Below are 19344 nucleotides of genomic sequence, written 5' to 3'. Positions count from 1 at the left end.
CATCAGATGGCAATATGTCAGAGAACTCTCTTAGGAATCGTTCTGCTTTGGTGTACTGTTCTTTTGACAAGATCGTTTTGGCTTCTGCCAGAAGTTTAGTAACCTGGGGTTCACTGGGCTTGAGTATTCCGTCGGGATTTTCACTGCTGCAGTTTCTTATCATCTCTAAAGCATGGCAACCAGCGATGAGGCTTCCTTCCCGTAAATGTTTCTCCTCTGTGCCGAGGTTCATAATTCTTACGGGTACCTTTTGGTCTTTCCCAATCGTGACTAGTGTCTTTCCTACTGCTATCCCGTTGTAGTTGGTGTTCAAGCTTTCTACCAGCGCGGTTTTTGTCGTGGGATAGTCGTCCTCAATCTTCCCCCAAATGATCATTTCCGACTTAGCAGGCAAGGTTGTATTTTCCACCAACGTAACCCTTCTGGCTCGGCCATCTTCTTCATTTTCGTCGCCAAGCAAGGGTACTTCGAGGTCCCCACATTGTAAAGTGCCTCCGCCGATATTCAAAGAAAAGCCATATTTCAGCATGAAGTCGAGTCCTATTATGCAGTCATCTGTGACGTCAGCAATCAGGAATTCGTGTTTGAATGACTGATTTCCGATCTCGACTGTTATGTCGATCAGGCCTTTTATGGGCATCAGTTCTCCACTGGCTGTTTTCAACGAGTAGGCCCTAACTGGCGTTTTCTTGCTATTGTCCACTTTATCCGTCCGGATGACTGATCGTGAGGCACCAGTATCAAGGAGGAAGTGATAGTTTTGACATCCAATTTTCCCGATGACCTTTAGACTCTTACTTTGCCCTAGCACGGCGACCGGGATGATGGTTGCAGGGGCTCTCATTCTCTGTGTCGCCGGGTTCCGCCCCTTGAAGCCGGCGCGTGCTAGTTTCCCTGGTAGCCCCGAGAATTTGGTCGTGCATACCTTTCTGATCTGTAATGGGTTCCAGTTTGTGCACATTTTCTAGTGCAGCTTCTTTGTATATGACCGAGTTCACCACAATTCCAGCATCGTACAGGAACCCTAGGTTGACTTTCTGGTACTTGGTTTGTTCGTCGTTCATCTATTGCCTCTGTCACCCTTCTCACAAGTTGTGTAAATTCTTCCTCTTTGACTTCTAACCTTCGGCCTTGATGAGTGCTCGCTGATGCGTCTTTGGCGGCTTCATATGAGAGAGCATATACGAGGGCTTCACTGGCCTTACGTTTACCACTAACTCTGGTGGCTTTCTTTAACTCGGGGTCTCGAAGGGCATCAATGAAAGTGTCTGTAATAATGACTTCCAGAAAATCTTGTGCGGCGGTTGGGTAGGCCAGATGTGCGAGGCGTTCGATGTCTGTCTCTAGTTCCTGTAGTGTTTCATCGGGGCGCTGTTGTCTGGTCTTTAGTTGCACACGATATACTTCTTGCAGATGTTCATCCCCGTATCGGAGTTCCATAGCCTGGACTAGGGCGGCGAAGTCATGCTGGTTCGGTAGAGACTGTAGCAATTCGGAGGCTTTTCCTCTTAGGGATAACACAAGGGCTGTTGCTTTCTCCTCCTCACTGATCCATTTGTTAACTTTGGCTGCTGCGTCAAATTGCTTCTTGTATACTGACCAGGACACGGAACCATCAAATACGGGGGGCTTCATTTTCCCGGAGACTTCAGGTACAAATGACGTCATATCTGCTTCTGGTACATTTGTGTGCTTGCGTTGGACTTGTATCTTCATTTCGTCGATGGCCTTCTCCACTGCGTCGACCCTCTGATTCATCTGCTCGTCAATGTTGGTGATTCTCACCTCCACAGCATGTATGCGTTGGTTCATTGCCAATAACTCCGTTTTGATTCCCGAGTCCATCGTGTCTATCTTGGTGTCCATGGCGTCTATCTTGTAATTGATCTGTTCCAGCAAGTCCGGTTCGACCTCAAAAAGATATGTGTCCGGATCTTCTTTTTCCTTCACCAGTTCTTCCCGAAGGCGTGCTTGTAAGGTTTCTTTGTTGCCGCTCGTCTTCAGGCCTCGATCACGGAGCTCTTCCTTCAGTTCCTTCACACGGAGTTGGTCTAACGTTTTCATAGTAGCCATAGCGGATCCGTTCCTATCCGATACGATCCGATCCCACTTCTGACACCAGTGTTACGGTTCTCTTCTACTCCGGCCTTCTATAAACACTGCTAAACACAACACAACACATCAACACCTCAAGAACCTGCCAACAAGAGCTCCACAATAATCTGGTACTTTAATAATGAGTGAATAAGTAGAAGACAGCCAATACGACACAATTGGCAACACAATAAGCTACTACGAATGTTAAACTGTACATCACCGTATACAACTCTACTGTCTCTATTTCTTCCTAGACTCGTACATAACACTTGAGGACTCGACAAGGACCGACTTCATGGCCAACTAACAGTCCTGGTCTCAACGCTCTCCGGTCTTGAACTGCCGCTTCCTTACACACTGTGTCACTCGTACCGCAGGCTTTCGATCACATGACCATAACATTGGTCATATTTGCGTGTAATCGTAGTACTGTCCCTTGTCCATGGCCCCGCTGACCTGAGTGATTCACGGGTGTGTCAGCTGAGCCTATAGTTAACCCTTTTGCGCCGCCAATAGGGTCGTAACAATATATATATATATATATATATATATATATATATATATATATATATATATATATATATATATATATTATACATTTATATATATATGTGCCTACATACATACGTACATACATACATACATACATACATACATACATACATACATACATACATACATACATACATACACACATACACACATACATACATACAAGAATGGCTCGCTTAAGAGTATAGGATATACAATGTGCTAACACATGTTACGTCAAAACGACCATACTGCTAAAAAGAATGAGCAAAAATGACTACAGATTTTTCTCCAAATAAGCAAACTCTTTGTCCGGTTACCCGTGTAGATGTGTGGCTTGAAGTCCAGATCCCTAATTAAGATTTACTAGTTCCCTCGTGTGACCTCTAAAGAGTGCTTACGTCCATCGTATCTGACTTGTGGTCACGTGTCAATCAATTAAATCAATGTGATGGACTTAACAGATAAAAGAGGGTGGAAGTTGTTCATTTGTACCTCTGGAATTATACCTGGTTACCCGTGTAAGGCCTTTATAGGTGTGGTTTGTAGTTCAGCCCCCTAATAAAGATTTACTAGCAAGTAAACAAACTCAGTTCCCTCGAAAGGTGTGACCTCTAGAGAGTGTCAATACGCTGACATTAAACCTACGTCCATCGTATTTGACTTGTGGTCACCTGTCTTTTATGGACTAAACAAATAAAAAGGGGTTGGGGGTGTTCATCTCTAGCCCTGGAGATATACCATCACAGCGATACAGACTTCTGGTCAGCATGACGAAGTCAAGGAATATAACATCTTAACATGTTAACTAACCCACCCAAAGGTCAAGACAAATTGAAAAAATGTGCCAGCCATTGCTGCTCTGTATGTCTTTATAATAAATGATTTTTGGTGCATATTCACAAAGGCTCTATTTTTTAAGCCCATTATTTTGTCTTGATATAAACATTAATACATTCTACAACAGACATTAATGGAACGAAGTCCACTTTATGCATATAAAATAGGTGTACTTTTTACTATTAGGCCAACCATCCGGTAGTGATATTCGATTAAATATATATAAAGCCTGAGGAAACACCCAGCCTACACTAAATGCCAAGAAAAATTAAGAAAAATTCATACGAGCTCAGACGTCGCCTAGTAAAACGTCTACGCATTTTGATAACTCAGCTAGTGGAATTAAAAAACAGACAAACAGAGAACACCTAAACTTCTTGCAATTCAACATCTTAGGCCTACAAAACAAGATGATCCAAGACAAAAACAAATAATTGTAAGAAAATAAAAAGAATTTCATCTGGATTAAATGAAGTGTATCACCACATAAATAACAATGCAACCAACCTGCAAATGTTCTATTCCACATTTTCTTGGTTATAGCATGTCCATCTGATATAGAACCATTCTCAGCCAAAGTCTCGTTTAAAGCTAATGCGTAGAGCAACACAGCGTCATGAAAGGCTCCAACAAAAGAATTTACCTAAAAACAAGTAATATGAAAAAAGTTTTTTAAAAATCAATTCCTACTTTAATAAGCTGGTATATATGTATATGTATATATATATATATATATATATATATATATATATATAGAGGGAGAGAGAGAGAGAGATAGATATAGATAGATAGTGATAGATATAGATAGATAAACAAGGCGGATATGGCCCGCGGGCTTTAGTTTGGGTATTACTGATCTACTGGATTGAATTTAGATCTATATCAAACATGTGCAATGTTCCCTTCTTATTTTTTTTATTTGTCCACGAAAATAAAAGTAGAGTGTTGGACACACCCGTTCAGCCAACATAGTCATATCCAATATAAAATACAGTGAAAACGGGTTTACCCAATTTTTTCAAAAAGTTTCCTTCTTTAATATAGATACAGTTAGGTAATTTTTGTCTATGTGGGGGGAACATTAAACATACACATACATAATACGATTATAATTTTTTAAGCCCTTTAAAATAAAAAAAAACAACGTATAAAATCGTTATTCACACTTTCCTTTTCATAAATTGACAAACCGATCTAAAGGTACATTAAGCACTATACAAATGCATAGAGTAAATTGTAATTCTTGGTCGGCGTGGGAAATGTCGTGTTTGACATCAGACTTTTAAAAAGCTCATTTGTAATCTACTTCAGGCTCTGTCAGAGCACTCAGTCATGTTCGATTGACAGACTTAAACAGGGTTAGGAATTGACAATGACCCTTACCATAGACTGTCTGTCTCTAGCTGTCTTCTCAACAATGCATGTTTTAAATATTGTATCTTTATTGAATCATTCTTCCTAAGAAAACTTTCTTTCTGACCCATAATATTTATAGAATCTCTTTAGTAAGGTATGTACCATCATTTTTTTAACCGTGGATCTAATGAAACTTGTGGGCATTATTGTATTGATAGATCGATAATAAAATGAAATAACCTTTTGCTGGTATAAACGTTTATATTTTAATTTGGAGTAAGTTCATTGAGACTAGAAATGTTATAAATAACATACACAAGGCATTATATACAATGGCTTATATGCATTTTGAAAAAAAAAAAACAATAATAATAATAATAACGTACATAAATATTTAGGAAATCATTTATCATCGTTTATAAAATAAACTTTGCAGGTTAACAGTGGCGTAACTAGGGTCGGTGTCACCCGGTGCGGTAAGCTCGGGGTGTCACCCCCAGGAAAAAAATCTTCCCCTCAAAAACGAACAACTTTCTTTTTGCTGAACAATAAAATTGTAAGCTAATTAATAAATTAGTTATACTCAAAAAGTGGTTTTCAATTCTATTTGAAAATGTTTTTTTTTTTACATTTTATCAAATGTTTTTGTATTAATTAAAAATGTACAATCATAGAATTGAGAAACCTTGAGTCGAACATACTTTTTACTACAGATTTTTAAAGAGTTCCTTATGAAAAAGGTCTTAAATTCCGATAAGACAAATCAAGCACTGAACAGGTTTACGTCCTGTGAAACGTAGTTAAAAAAAAAAAAGCCTAGAATACCAACAAAGGACAAACCCTCAGTTTTGTAGATTAAAAAAAAAAGTTTGATAGTGTCCATCAGATTCACTCTGGAAAATAGCAAGAGAATAAGGCATCTTGCAACTATTGTCCAGATTCTGCGACTTGTCTATTAAGCTGTTGTTTCACAACAGACGGTGGAATTCTTCAACATCGATATGGATATAAGATTGGGGTGTATCTTATCCCCAATTCTCTTTCTTGTAGCCATCGACGATGTCATTAAAAGGCTGTAATCGGATTCCAATGACATAAACCAAACCGAGTTGGATTTTGCAGACGACATAGCATTACTTTGAAATACAATTAAATGTATACACGAGAAGACGGATAAAGAATCCCACAAAGGTAAACATATAAAAAAAGATAGGGTGCAGTTTATCCAGTTCCCGATCAACATTGGTCATACAGATCTTGAACAAATTGAAAAGTTAACCTATTTAGGAAGTGCTTTTTCAAGCGATGGAGATGCATATCATGGTTTTGCATGTCGGATTGGACAGCAGAAGCCGTCTTTCAAAAAGTACGGCCTATCTGAGCAAAAAATCAATTAGATTGGAAATTAATTAATTAATTAACCTACTCTATACAATCAGGCGTGGAAAGTTGAAAAGAGGCTGAGTAGTGATGGCTGAGAAGGATCCTTCAAATCCTCCAGAGATATTAGTTACCTATAGAGAAATCTATTAGAACACAGGCATTCGCCGTCTATTGGAAGTGGCGACTGAACGTCAATTGAAATTTGTGAGACGTAATATGAGACAAGACAAAACAAGTTTACTAAAGTCAGCCTTAACATAAAAGCCGAAAAGAGGAAATACAAAACATGTGCCGTCCACGTCTAACCTAGTGGCACACCTTTGTAGAAGTCCTGAAATTTCGTAAGCACCTGGGGAGAAGCGTCTGTGAAAGTCGCCTTAGGCTGATTTCCGCGGAGAAAGCTGGCAGCGCGTGTATGGCGAGAGGCTTCCGTCTTTCTGTTTTTCCAACATATTGCAACAAAAAAATGTTTCGTTCAACTGGCCAGATGTTTGGAGAGGGACAAATTAACTCAAAGTAGTCCGGGGCGAAGCCCCGGGCACCTAGCGTTTTTCGACATTTCTGAGCTTCATAAACTCTTTCTCCTGGTGTCTTTAACACATAATAAAGTCTAATAGAATTAAATTGGGACATGATAATACTGAATTGTGAGAGACATTGGAGGTAGTATTTTTTTTTTTAAAGTTGCATTTTGGAAAAGTGCATTTTTCCCACTTGGGTGTCACCCCCGCACCTGCCTAGTGACGCCACTACAGGTTAATAGTAAATAGAAAACAACGTTATATAATGTTACAGCATAAAAGTAAAGTTATTTCTTGTTTAAAAATGTATTTTCAAAGATTAGGAACTACCCAACTCTTCATTATACCTAGAACAAAGTATTTAACAAAGTTAGTGCTTTAATACAAACTATATATAAATGACACGGGCCAACATGCACAAAAGAAATCCTATACGCTGAGCTTGCAGAGGGAGTCAGACCCAAGGGCCGCCCAAGACTAACCTACAGAGATGTCTGCAAGCGAGACATGAGAACCACGGGCATCGACCAAAGAATGTGGGAAGAGACAGCCCAAGATCGGACAGTATGGAGACAGACTGTACGTGCTGTTACGAACTTCGTTGAATGCAAAAGAAACGAAGCTTCGTCAGCCAAGAGAAAGAAAAAGAAATCTGCCCTGTCAACTAGCCCTAGGACAGATGAATATACATGTACGAACTGTGGCAAACCCTGCAGCTCCTGAATTAGCTTAATCATCCACTCCAAACTCTGCCCCATCTCAATGGGTAACCAAAGCCAGTGACTCATCTGGGCACATCAATTGTCTTCCGAGACAGAAGGAGTCATATAAATGTGTATATATATATATTTGTTATGACGCGGGGGTGAACTAAAGAGACAGGACACTAGTATCTCTCTGATTGCAGAAGCAATAATCAGTCAATAGTCCCAGTAAAAAGGCATAACTTCACAATACTCCAATTGAAACTTATATATATCGATTAAATTAAAGAAAACAATCATTTACGCCCAAAAGCATTAACACAAATCACTCTACTTTGCACTTGTAAAAGGTTGGTTAGTCGGGGGGATTAGCTTTACAGCACTACCCCCTCCAATCCTTCCCTCTTTATGGTCGACCTTTAAATTCTCAAGAACAATTTCTCTGAATGTGTCCAGGAGCATCGCAATTCCAGCAGCGAACGACTGGTCAGTTTTGTCTGGGCATTTGTTGAGACCGTCGGTCATCTATAGTTTCCACTACTTGTCTGATGATATGCGTGAGGTCCTCCTCCTGAACATGAAGCCCCCGACTGAAATGGGACGTTCTTGGTGTGTCTTTAGCTGCCTGAAAAGATAAGGTGTATATCAAAACATGGCTTGCATCTCTTTTTCCACTTGATCGGATAGCCTTCTTCAATTCGTGGTCACGAACACCATCAATAAACGCGTCCGATATGAGAATGTCTAAGATCTCCTTGGTCAAGTTCGGATAAGCTATTCGTGCCAGTCGTTCCAAATCACCCACCAACTCATGTAGTTTCTCTCCTGGTTTTTGCTGACGAGACTTCAATTGCACTCTAGAAAAATTCTTTCACGTGTTCGTCCCTCCCTAAATCGCCATTGCATTGTTCTAGCGATGGCCTTGTAAACTTGTTGGTCTGGAGCAATTCGGAAGCCTTTTCTCGTAACCATAGCTTTAATCCAGTTGCTTTTTCATCGCTCGTACTCCAGTTGTTCACATTTGCAGCCGCCTCCGAATGCTTTTAATAGTCTGTCCACAAAACTGTACTATCAAAATAGGTGATTTGACTTTCTCAATTGCTTCTCTCGATTCTAAATTTGATTTTATGCGTTGAACTTTTCCCAGCTCGACTCTGGCTGCCTCTTCATTAACGGCTTTAATCTGTTGCTCCATTTTTACTGTAAGCTGCGACTTCATTGCGGCAATTTCATCCCTTAACTTCTTTCTGAATTCCACCAGATCTGTTTTCAGACCAGTCGCAATAGATCGCATTGACCCTAGAAGTTTCTCTTTTAATTCACTCACAATTCTGCCTCATTTCAAACTCGTAAGTTTCCGGGTCTAACACGTCTTCTTTTAATGCATCTCTCAGTCGGCTAACGAGGGCTTCTTTGTTTCTTGTCGCTACGATATCCCGCATCATTAACTCCTTACGAATTTCGTTAATCTCGAGCTCATGTAGGCGTTTAGAAGTAGACATGTTAATAAGTAGGCTCATGTAGGCGATATCCCACTTTTGACACCAATTGTTATGACGTGGGAGTTAGCTAAAAAAAACAACTCACTGATTCTCAGGACACTAGTATCTCTCTTAGTGTGTGTATTACTAATCTAGTGGTTTGGATTTATGTCTATAGGAAACTTAGCTAATGTTCCTTTCAAGTATTTCTCTAAATTAGCAGATATAAGGAACGAATTTATGTAAAGATGCTTTTGAAACACAAATATGAAGTTAAATTTTATTAAATAATGAAATCAGTAGCTATATTTTGTATTTCCATGTGTCAAAGTAAAAAGAACTATATGTGTGAAGTGTAGTTATTAAAATTAGATCTACATCCTTTCGATCTTGTCTCTGTGAACATGGCCTAGATCCATGAAATAGTAACACGATATATATATATTGTTATAAACCTGGTGGTGGCACAGATTGGAATAGTGACGTGTGTAGACAGCCAACGCAAATCGCTCCAGGCCAGCGTTAGTCGACTGGTCAACTGTGACGAGTTGCGACGGTCATCAACCAAGACAGTTCGTGAAGGATCCTGGTTGTGAATAAAGCTCAGGAGCGTCACGAGGATATGGTCAAACGATCAACCAGAATGGTCGAGCGAAGATCCGTCCGGTTCTAGAAGGACAGTAGGGACCCTATATAAGAGCGAGTGTGTCAGAGTCAAGTCGCTTCACTTTTCCTAGCAACTTATCTTATATGATACAGACGTTACTTCAAAAAAGAAGATGATTACGTCCTAAGCGTCATGCATTTAGTCATGCATATTAACCAATGATTTAAATTCCTGGCTAGCTCAGCCAACCCATTCCATGCTCTAATAGCACTAGGGAAGAAGGAGCTTTTGTACAAATTTGTCCTAGCTCATGGAACGAGGAATCTTTGTGTCTTTCAGAGTATTTTATTAAATTTTGTTTTTGTATTTGAAGATTATGGTTCAGTGTTTTATGTATTAATTTCTACTTTACTTTTAAGTCTTCTATCCTGAAGTCTTTCTAAATCTAGAGATTTTACTAAAGGTGTTAATTTAGTCAAATGTGAATATTCGTTTGTTATGAATCTCACTGCTCTATTTTGTGTGTGTTCCAGTTTTTTAATGTTTTCTTGAGTTGAGGGGTCCCAAACAGAGGATGCATATTCTAGTATTGGCCTAACCAAGGTTAAATAACATTTTAGTTTTATGTTCTTATTTGATTTGATTTTAGTCTGTATTACTAGTTTACCATGAATAAGATAAGTAAAATTAATTTGTTTTATTTTTTTTTTGTTACTCTTAATAACTGACATTTTTTCTGGGTGGAAAGACATGCTCCAATTTGGTTCCCATTTCTGTAATTCATCTAATTCTTTTTGTAAAATATCTGTGTTTTGTGTTGTTTTTATTGTTCTATATATTATGCAATGGTCTGCAAATAATCTGGCTTTCGTTCCTGAACTTATGCCATCTGGTAAATCATTTATGTAAATTAAAAATAGTACTGGACCTAAGACTGTTCCTTGTGGTACACCTGAATTGACTGTTATCGGTGTTGATTTAGAGCCATTTATTATTACATTTTGTTCTCTCCCTATCAGAAAATCTTTAATCCACTGATGCTATGGACCAAAATATTTTAGTTTTTTAAGCAAACTATGGTGGTGAACTTTTGTCAAAAGCCTTGGAAAAATCTAGTAAGATAGCATCTATTTGTTCATTATCATCTAAACCTTTTGAAAAATCATCAATTAGTCCTATTAGTTGTGTTTCACATGATCTATATTTCCTAAAGCCATGTTGTTATAGAGTAAGGACATTATGTTTGTCTAAGTGGTTTATGGTGTTGCTACATTTTATGTGTTCTAGGATTTTACATGTGATGCTGGTAAGTGATACTGGTCTGTAGTTTCCTGGGTCAGATTTTTCTCCTTTTTTAAAAAAGGGGGGGGGGTGACATTAGCTTCTTTCCAATCTCTTTGTACACTGCCCTGGTTAAGAGATGCCTGAAAAAGTATTTTGAACACTGGTGCTAGCTCATTGCTTAGTTCTTTGAGTAATCTAGCTGGAATACCATCAGGTCCAGACGCTTTATTCGGTTTGATGTTGGCAAATAGTTTTTGGATTCCCCTTTCTTATACTACTATATCTCCTATGTTGTCTACTTGGTTCAAATTAAGTAATATGTCTTTGTCTCCTGGGGCTGAGAATGCTGATGCAAAGTATTTGTTTAGGATGTTAGCTTTAGTTTCAGTATCATTATGTATTATGTTATCTTCTTCTTTTAATGGCATTATGCCTGTTGTTGTCATAACTTCACAAGTACGAGTCGGAGTCAAGAACCAGTCTAGGTGAAGTCGGCATGAAATAGAGAATCAAGATCAAGTCTAGGAAGAGGCGTTGAGTTGATATAGCGTTATAGAGTTGTTGTCAGTCAGTGCTACGTTGTTGCCAATAGTACAGTATTGGCTGTGATTTATTGAACATTAATGTGTTACGTTATTTTGGAGCCCAGAGTTGTCAAGATCTTTAAGTTGGTGGTGTCGTGAGTTGCAGTTTGCAGGGAGTCTGGACAGGGAGATACATTACAATATATATATATATATTGTTACGTATTTCTGAATCTTCTGGCTAGAAGTATTAGTAGGCACACAAATAAAAACACTGTAAAGAACTTGACGACTAAACTTTCAGTTTCATATAACTTTAATGACTATTAACTCTAACAATTCGTCACTGTAACATGTAGCGTAGAAGAATGTACAATATCTGTCAGTTTACAGTTAGCTATACTTCGTTGCAATTCATCTCTTCACTTCTTTGCAATTCATCTCTGCTCAACTTGCACCGAGTCGTATTCCACAGAACAGACCAACGACACTTCCCAGTGTCGCTCCAGGTCTCCAAAACTGAACCAAGTCGTAACAGACCAACGACACACTTCTCAGTGTCGCTCCAGGTCTCCCAAAGCTGAACCAAGTCGTACTCCAGTCTACCACATCAGAGCCGCACACGTCTTACATCGACTGTATCGACTGTAACGGCTGAATTCCACTGTAGTTCGCTGTATAGACTTTAACGACAGTAGTCCACTCCAGTTAACTCTACCCTAGTTAACTTGCATCGAGTCGTACACATTTCTCTTCCACTAGAGCCGCACACGTCTTACATCGTCTGTATCGACTGTAACGGCTAACTCACGACTCCATACGACTGACTTTCACATTAACTCTCTGGCTTATATAGAGTCCCTAATCGCTTGTCCAAAGTTGCACAAACACGGCTAGTATCCTCTGGAATAACACGTGAGGAAACGTCACATCCTGTCTTTGTTTATACGCGTAGATTCCAGAAAACACCGGCTGCAGTGTCATCTTGCCGGGGTCACAAGTTGTGACCTCTATCTGTCACTGGACATTGCTAGTACCTAGTGCTAGACACGTCACATCCTGTCTCTGTTTATACATGTACATTCCAGGGAACACCCGCTGCTGTGTTATCTCGTCGGGGTCACACGTTAACCTCTTCCTGTCACTGGTCATTTGTAACAATATATATATATATATATATATATATTGTTATAAACCTGGTGGTGACACAGATGGGGGTAGTGGTGTGAGTGGAGTCAGCCGACACAAATCGCCCCAGGCCAGCGCTAGATGAGCGGTCAACCGTGACGAGTTACGACGGTCAGCCGAGACGAGTGTCGACACGGCGGTTCGGGAAGGATCGACGGCGGTTCGGGAAGGATCGACGTCGTGAACAGAGCTCAGGAGCGTCAAGAGGGATGTAGTTATCTGACCACCCGGAATGGTCGAGCGACGTTCTGTCCGGTTCTAAAAGGCCAGCAGGGACCCTATATAAAGAGCGGAGGTGACGCAGTCAAGGTGGTTCACGACAGGGGCTCAGAACACGGTCAACCACAGCACAGTTCAACGGTGTGGTTCTGTACGGAGCATTACGACGGTTCAGTGCGGAGTACTGTCAAGTACAGTTGAGACGACTGGTGTCTTGATCTTGGTCTGCGATCGAGTCCGACACAACGAGCCTAGTGTGTGAAGTCAGTCCTGGACTGTTGAACCCAGTGCAAGCCCGGAACGAGACGGAGAGGCCAGTGCAAGAGTTGATACGGCGGAACGGTGTTATCGGAGAGATATTTGTACAGTGTACGTGTTGCCAATTGTACAGTATTGGCTGTTATTTATTGACATTAAAGTGCTACGTTACTTTGGAGCCCTGAGTTGTCAAGTTCTTTGGGTTGGTGGTGTATGGTGCAGTTTGCAGAGAGCCTGGATAGTGAGATTCGTAACAATATATATATATATATATAGAGAGAGAGAGACAGACAGACAGACAGAGACAGAGCGAGAGAGAGACAGTGAGACATGTGGAAAAATGGATGATTCGAATTCTAGCCGCGCTTTTATTTTTGAGATGCGAATATGTAACTAGTGACCTTTTCTACTACTAATCTATCTTCTCTTTATAAAATTCTCTTCAAGAGTTTGGACGAGAAGAAGTAAAGGAAAGATCACTGTCTTATTTCTGTAAGTCGGAGGAACTAGAGTTACGCCACGGATAATAATTGAACTTTAAGAGTTTATATTAGAAAATAAATTCGTCTTTGCATTTTATTCATTCTTTACAACGTACAGAACTACTTTACGAGCCTTGCGTGTAGCAAAGTCATACAGTATATCATAAAAATTCTATCTCTCTACATATATCACGTTTAATAGCCAGAATTACCAAATGTTTCAATCTATCTAGTAGTAATTCTTCATTAGTTTGAGGCGCGAGAAGCTTCTTTCACCAGATTGCACAATTACGGGATAATGTAGTTTTTTTTTTTATCGCGCGTAGGATTTTCCATATTGAATGACACCCCAAAATGACAATTTTTGACTATATATTTCAGGAGATTTGTATGAGTTTTCTAAAGATTTTAATAATTTCCGGATATTTCCAGGACTTTTTCGTATATTTTGCAATTTCAGGAGATTTTCAGGAGCTCCTGGTAAATCGACAGGAGGCAGCAATGGTTTAATTAGCTCGGGTTCTATGAAAGTGCGGGGCCCAATGTGGTCGCATGAGTGCGGAGCCCACTGCGGTCACCTAAGGCCGGCCCTGCAAAATAGCGGACTATGCTACGCCGCCGGTCGACTAGTAGCTAATAATTGGTCTAAGAAAAAATAACACACGAATCTTCATGAGACGGCGTTTACTTTCGGCAAGCAAACAATGCAACGATCATAATTGTTGCAGGACACGTGACCAAGATACACGAGTTCCTGACCAAGTTCTGCTATGTCATCTAAATAAATACGACCAGCTTAAACAATGTTTTTTTGTTGTTGTTTTTTTAAAAGAAGATATTGCGATGGAAAACCTCATGACATTTGTAACATAATTAGATCACTTTACAATTAATAAAAAACAAAACTTGTTTTAATTAGCATGTATATGAATGTATATACAAGAAGCATACTCTGTTGTATAGCAGGAAAAAAAGCTGTTTTTTTTGTTTAGTGCAGTCTGTCACTTATAAAACTCAACATTTAAAAGCGCTATGAAAAATTTGATTTTACAATAGTCAGCATTGCGTGTAACGTTGCTGTAACGGCTGTCCCATACCCGGGATTGTCTTTTTTCAAAATTTTTTTTTATGAACTAGTAGTGTGTTTTGCTCGATTTGTTGTCATGAATCTTGTGCGTGTAAGACGTCATGCCTTAGTTTCTTATACTTCTTGTGAAGAAGATGGTCTGACTGTGGGTTCTTTCTATGCTACTATGTTCACTATTTACCCGTTATTAAGGTTTCGTAAGAACACAAATGTTTTAATCAGGTTCGATTCGTTTCTTAGCTTAAGTGCATCGGGAGATCTCTGCTTATTATGTTTCAGGTTTCAACCTGTATGAGTCAAACTCTGGGCCATGATTGAGCCAGGTGTTGGGCATGTTGAGTCAGGTCGTTATAGAGTGCAGAGTCAAGTTTCCCCTTGTGAAGTTATTGGAGTTCCTTGGCCGTGCGGCAGGGACTAAGTGTGTACCTGGCATGTGTTTTACAGTGTTACTATGCATTATTATTATTATTATAGGAATTTGCAGTCACATTTGTAAAGTAGCATCCATTCATATTTCTTTATTATATATTATTAATTCTTAAACGCGCTTGACCATTTATTTAATGTTTGTCTAACACTAACACAAGACACTGTGCTTGTTCAGTCATTTATAAATGCTTAGCAGGCCGAAGTGGAAAACCAGGTGAACTTAAATCATTCTCTTGCCAAACTTGTGAAACCCACCTTGTCAACGGCCACTTATAGTCGTCTAAAAGAAAACATTTAGGTGATTTAAGTATTTGAAATTAAATATGTAAATTAACAAAAAATCTTTTTTTTTATTAAATTCTATTCGTTATGTATTGTAAAAAAGTTTGTGGATATATAGGACAAGTTTAGAGCCATACTTGAGGCTCAGCTCAGGAAGCCCAGGATATTGACCCAGATGCAAACTGGAACCAGCTAAAACAGACTCTCCAGGACACAACGGCCAGGGGCGTGGGCTATTGCATCAGGTCCAACAGAGACTGACTGATTCGTTGAGAGCAACACAGCAATCTAAGAGTTATTAATAAAAAAAAAAAAAACGCTTCTTTTCTGTGCTCGCTAACCACAACAGCACTGAAAGCCTCGTATAATATTTTGGAGGCAAAATTTTGCGAATTAAAAAAAAAACAACTGCTGGAAAGTTCCTTTCAAAAAAACCTTCAAGGATACGCGGACGTAGAAGACTCGTGATCACTCTTTTAAGCACTCTGCTCTGCTTAAAGCCCAACATACCAGTCTATGGCGCCTCTAAGAACTGCCGAAGGCCTCGTCTTGCTAACCAAAATGTACGACTTGCATATTCGATGGACAGAACACTATAGCTTGCTTTTTAGTGACAAAACGGTTGTGTCTGAGGAATTTCTTACTGAAATCCCACAAAAACATTAAAAATGGAACTCGACGAGGTGAGGCAGAAACGGCAAGAGAAGCTCAAAAGACACAAAACGCCTGGCTCAGACGCTCTTCCAGCAGAAGTTTTTAAAATGGGTCGTGCTGCTCTCACAAAAAGGTTAAAAGGCCTCTTCACTTTGTGTTGGGACGCACATACTATCCCGCCAGAGTTGCCACCATTATATCCCTGTACAAAAAAGACGACAAACCAGACTGCTCCAATTATTGTAGCTTTACTTAACTGTCAGTAGCGGGGAAAATCCTTGCCAGGATACTCCTTGCTATTGACCAACTCCATAGTCGGCAGTGAGGTTTTTGAAAGTAATTGTGGTTTCCAGGCTGGTAGAGGTACATGGGTCATAATTTTTGTCTTGCGTCAAATGCAGGAAAATGCAGGAACCAGAATCAGGACCTGTACACAGCATTTGTCGATCTCACCAAAGCATGCCCTACAAGATTTATTACTATTCCGAAGCAGCTGCATGAGGGTCAAAAGTGTCAAACCAGATACAACGGTGACCTATCAGTTCACTTCTCTATTGAGAATGGTGTAAAGCAGGGTTGTGTGCTTGCTCCGACACTCTTTGCAATATTCTTTGGAGCAATGCTAAATAAAATGAGGCGACGCCTGCATGAGGGCATCTACATAAGGTTCCGTACCGGTGGCAACATATTTAACATTCAGCGCTTGCTCTCCCGTAGAACATTAAAGGGATGATTGCTGCTCTAGAGGGACGATTGCACCCTTCTTGAACACACTGGAGCTTCAACTTGCAGTCCATTAATTTGCCGAGAATGCTGTTTCGCTTGGTACGTTCTTGAACCTAAAAAAAGAGGCCATGTTTCAGAAGTCCCCAGTGGGAACTAATACAGATCCGCAAATCAATATAAATGACCTGAATGTTGCTGAGCTCTTTGCCTACCTAAGCAACAATGCATCACTGACCATAGAAATATATAACCGTCTTGCAAAAACCAACAGTCGTGAAGGTCGCCTCTAACTGAGAGAATGGCGGCGTAGGTCTCTTCACAAAGTAACAAAAGTCAATGTTTATAAAGCAGTGGTTTTCACCACACGTCTGTATGGCTACGAGAGGTGAGTGCTCTATCAAAGACATTTAAGGCTCATCGAACGCTTCCATGTAAGATGCCTTCGCACCATAATGCTCATACACTGGCAGGACAACATTACAGATAACTATGTTCTGCTGGAGGCCTCTGTAAACATTAGAGAAGCACCAATTACCTTTTGGGTCGGACACTTATCTCGCATGGGAGACGACCGCATGCCTAAGGCGATCTTTTTTTGTAGTTGGCAGCCGATGTTGTCGGAAAGAAACAGTTGGAGAGCTCTCACAAAGAAAAGACATTATTGAAGACAGAAGACGGAAAGAAAACAAATAGACCCCGGGTGGACAACGGCTTTGTCTGCACGAGATGCGGAAAAAATATGCAGGTCGCAACTGGGTTTTCGTAGTCAAGTGAAACACTGCTCTCATCCTTTAATCTTCGGAATTGAAGATATTGCCTTTACTTCAAATCAAATGAATATAACGGATGACTATACCTACCTTTGTTATCTCTCTTCAGTTTTGTTGCATCGTGTGGAGATTTACTAAGCTAGAAATTGGACAACAATGTTATTAGACAATACATAGTTCTGAAAGGTCTACTGTTATAGCAGGTCTGTTAATAATTATCTTTTTTTTTTACTCATTGGTTGAATCACAGAGTAAGCACTTAGCTAAAGCAACAAGCAGCTAGACAAAACTCAGCAACCAAGGTCTCTTCTTTACAACGTGACAAGTCAGGAGTTTGATTCAGGATCGTGAAGGTCACAGGATTAGCAGCAGAAGTCTTTAATTTTGTCTACTCAATGTGGAAAATTATAGCGCAAAAAATTTTGATTTCTTTACAATATGTACAAAAACACATTTGCATAGATTTACCTCATCTTCACCGTAAGTAAAATTCGGAAACATCTCAGACGCCCTGGCCTTGACTTCATTGGAAAAGTGCCTATATTCAGCGCTTGTGGGTGTCCGTAATGTGACGGTCATTAAGCTTTCATAAGCTCTTCTAGCTTTGATGTTTCTTTCTTCGGTGTCATCAGCCCTGTACCATGGCGTTTCGCTGGCATTTTTACTTACAGATAAGAAAACATTATTATCATTATTTTAATTTTGTTAAAGTTTACATTCTAATAGTATGTATTGTTAAATATACAAAAAATCATAATTGTAAATCTAAGCAACTCTACGATAAGGATTTGAAGTGTATAATTTGAAGTGTATTTGATTCAGAAAGATAAAATAAATATTTTTGTTTCTTGAATAGGGGGAAAAGTTCCTATAATGAGCTTTAGGTTAGCAGGACATTATTTTGACAAGAAAGCCAAGAGAATAAAATATACGTTCTAGATGACCAGTTCAATTTGAGAACTTTGTGATACAACTAGTTTGATTGCAATGAAAACAGTAAAAAAGCTAAATATACTTTCTGGAAATGTCTTTTGAAAATACTCAAAGATTGTTATTGCCCTTATACTTACTCAAGGTTTAAGTCAGTTTATACAGTCACTTAGCTTTCGATGCAATTTAGTCTCTAAATATTGATTTTAAGGATAGTTACTATTTAATACTTATCATTTCACAGGCACCTTTTGTTCTATTTCCCTGTATATAACAACAGAACCTATATGAAAGATTGATGCTACTCACCTACTAAATAAGTCAATATTGAAGAAGACGTACTCGCCATTATCAAAATTCAGCTCGTGAGCCTTGATCATAATTTCCCTGACAGTATTCGGGCTAGCACACAACACAACGACTGGAAGAAGACAAATAATAAATGTACATTTTGTTTGCTTTTAGGTCAGACATTTTTATGCACATTTTGTTTGTTTTTAGGTCAGACATTTTTATGTCCATTTTGTTTTCTTTTAGGTCAGACATTTTTATGTATTTTTGATACAATCACATTTTGTGAACAAACTTCTTTACACTTTAGCTCTAGACTGAATGGACCTTTTTCACCAATCATATACAAATAACATTTAACAACGTGATAATATTGATAAAACAATGGAAAAAAAAAACACGTGACAGCCTTTATGGATTACGTAATTTGTATAGAAGAGATAGAGAACCACGTGGATAAATGTTGTTTGCTTACGATCGGTGAATGAGGTCCATTCTAGTTCTAGATTTTAATTCTTGATTCTAGTTCTAGTTCTATCTATATCAAGTCTATATCTAGATCAAGAACTAGTCTAGAGATGTAGTCTAGATGTAGATCTAGATTCTAGATCTAGACTATATCATATCTAGAACTAGTCAAGAAATCTAGATCTAGATTCTATATATATTCTTTAATCTGGATCTAGTCTAGACCTATTAA

General features: G+C 39.1%; 1 protein-coding gene across 10 annotated transcripts in view; it reads right to left on the bottom strand.

The window, feature by feature from the left end:
• The window catches only part of LOC106061632 (atrial natriuretic peptide receptor 1-like), a 637794-nt gene that overhangs the window by 172127 nt on the left and 446323 nt on the right, over positions 1 to 19344 (bottom strand). For all 10 annotated transcript variants that reach the window (XM_056017419.1, XM_056017421.1, XM_056017420.1 and 7 more), the window contains 3 exons: positions 18663 to 18774; positions 17892 to 18087; positions 3976 to 4111 (listed from right to left, as the gene is read on the bottom strand). In XM_056017419.1, the coding sequence (XP_055873394.1) occupies positions 3976 to 4111; positions 17892 to 18087; positions 18663 to 18774 (444 nt within the window). The remainder of the gene's footprint in view (positions 1 to 3975; positions 4112 to 17891; positions 18088 to 18662; positions 18775 to 19344) is intronic.

This window comes from Biomphalaria glabrata, chromosome 18 (genome assembly GCF_947242115.1).
Source record: "Biomphalaria glabrata chromosome 18, xgBioGlab47.1, whole genome shotgun sequence".
Lineage (NCBI taxonomy): Eukaryota > Metazoa > Mollusca > Gastropoda > Planorbidae > Biomphalaria > Biomphalaria glabrata.
This window is presented reverse-complemented; position numbering and strand designations above follow the sequence as displayed.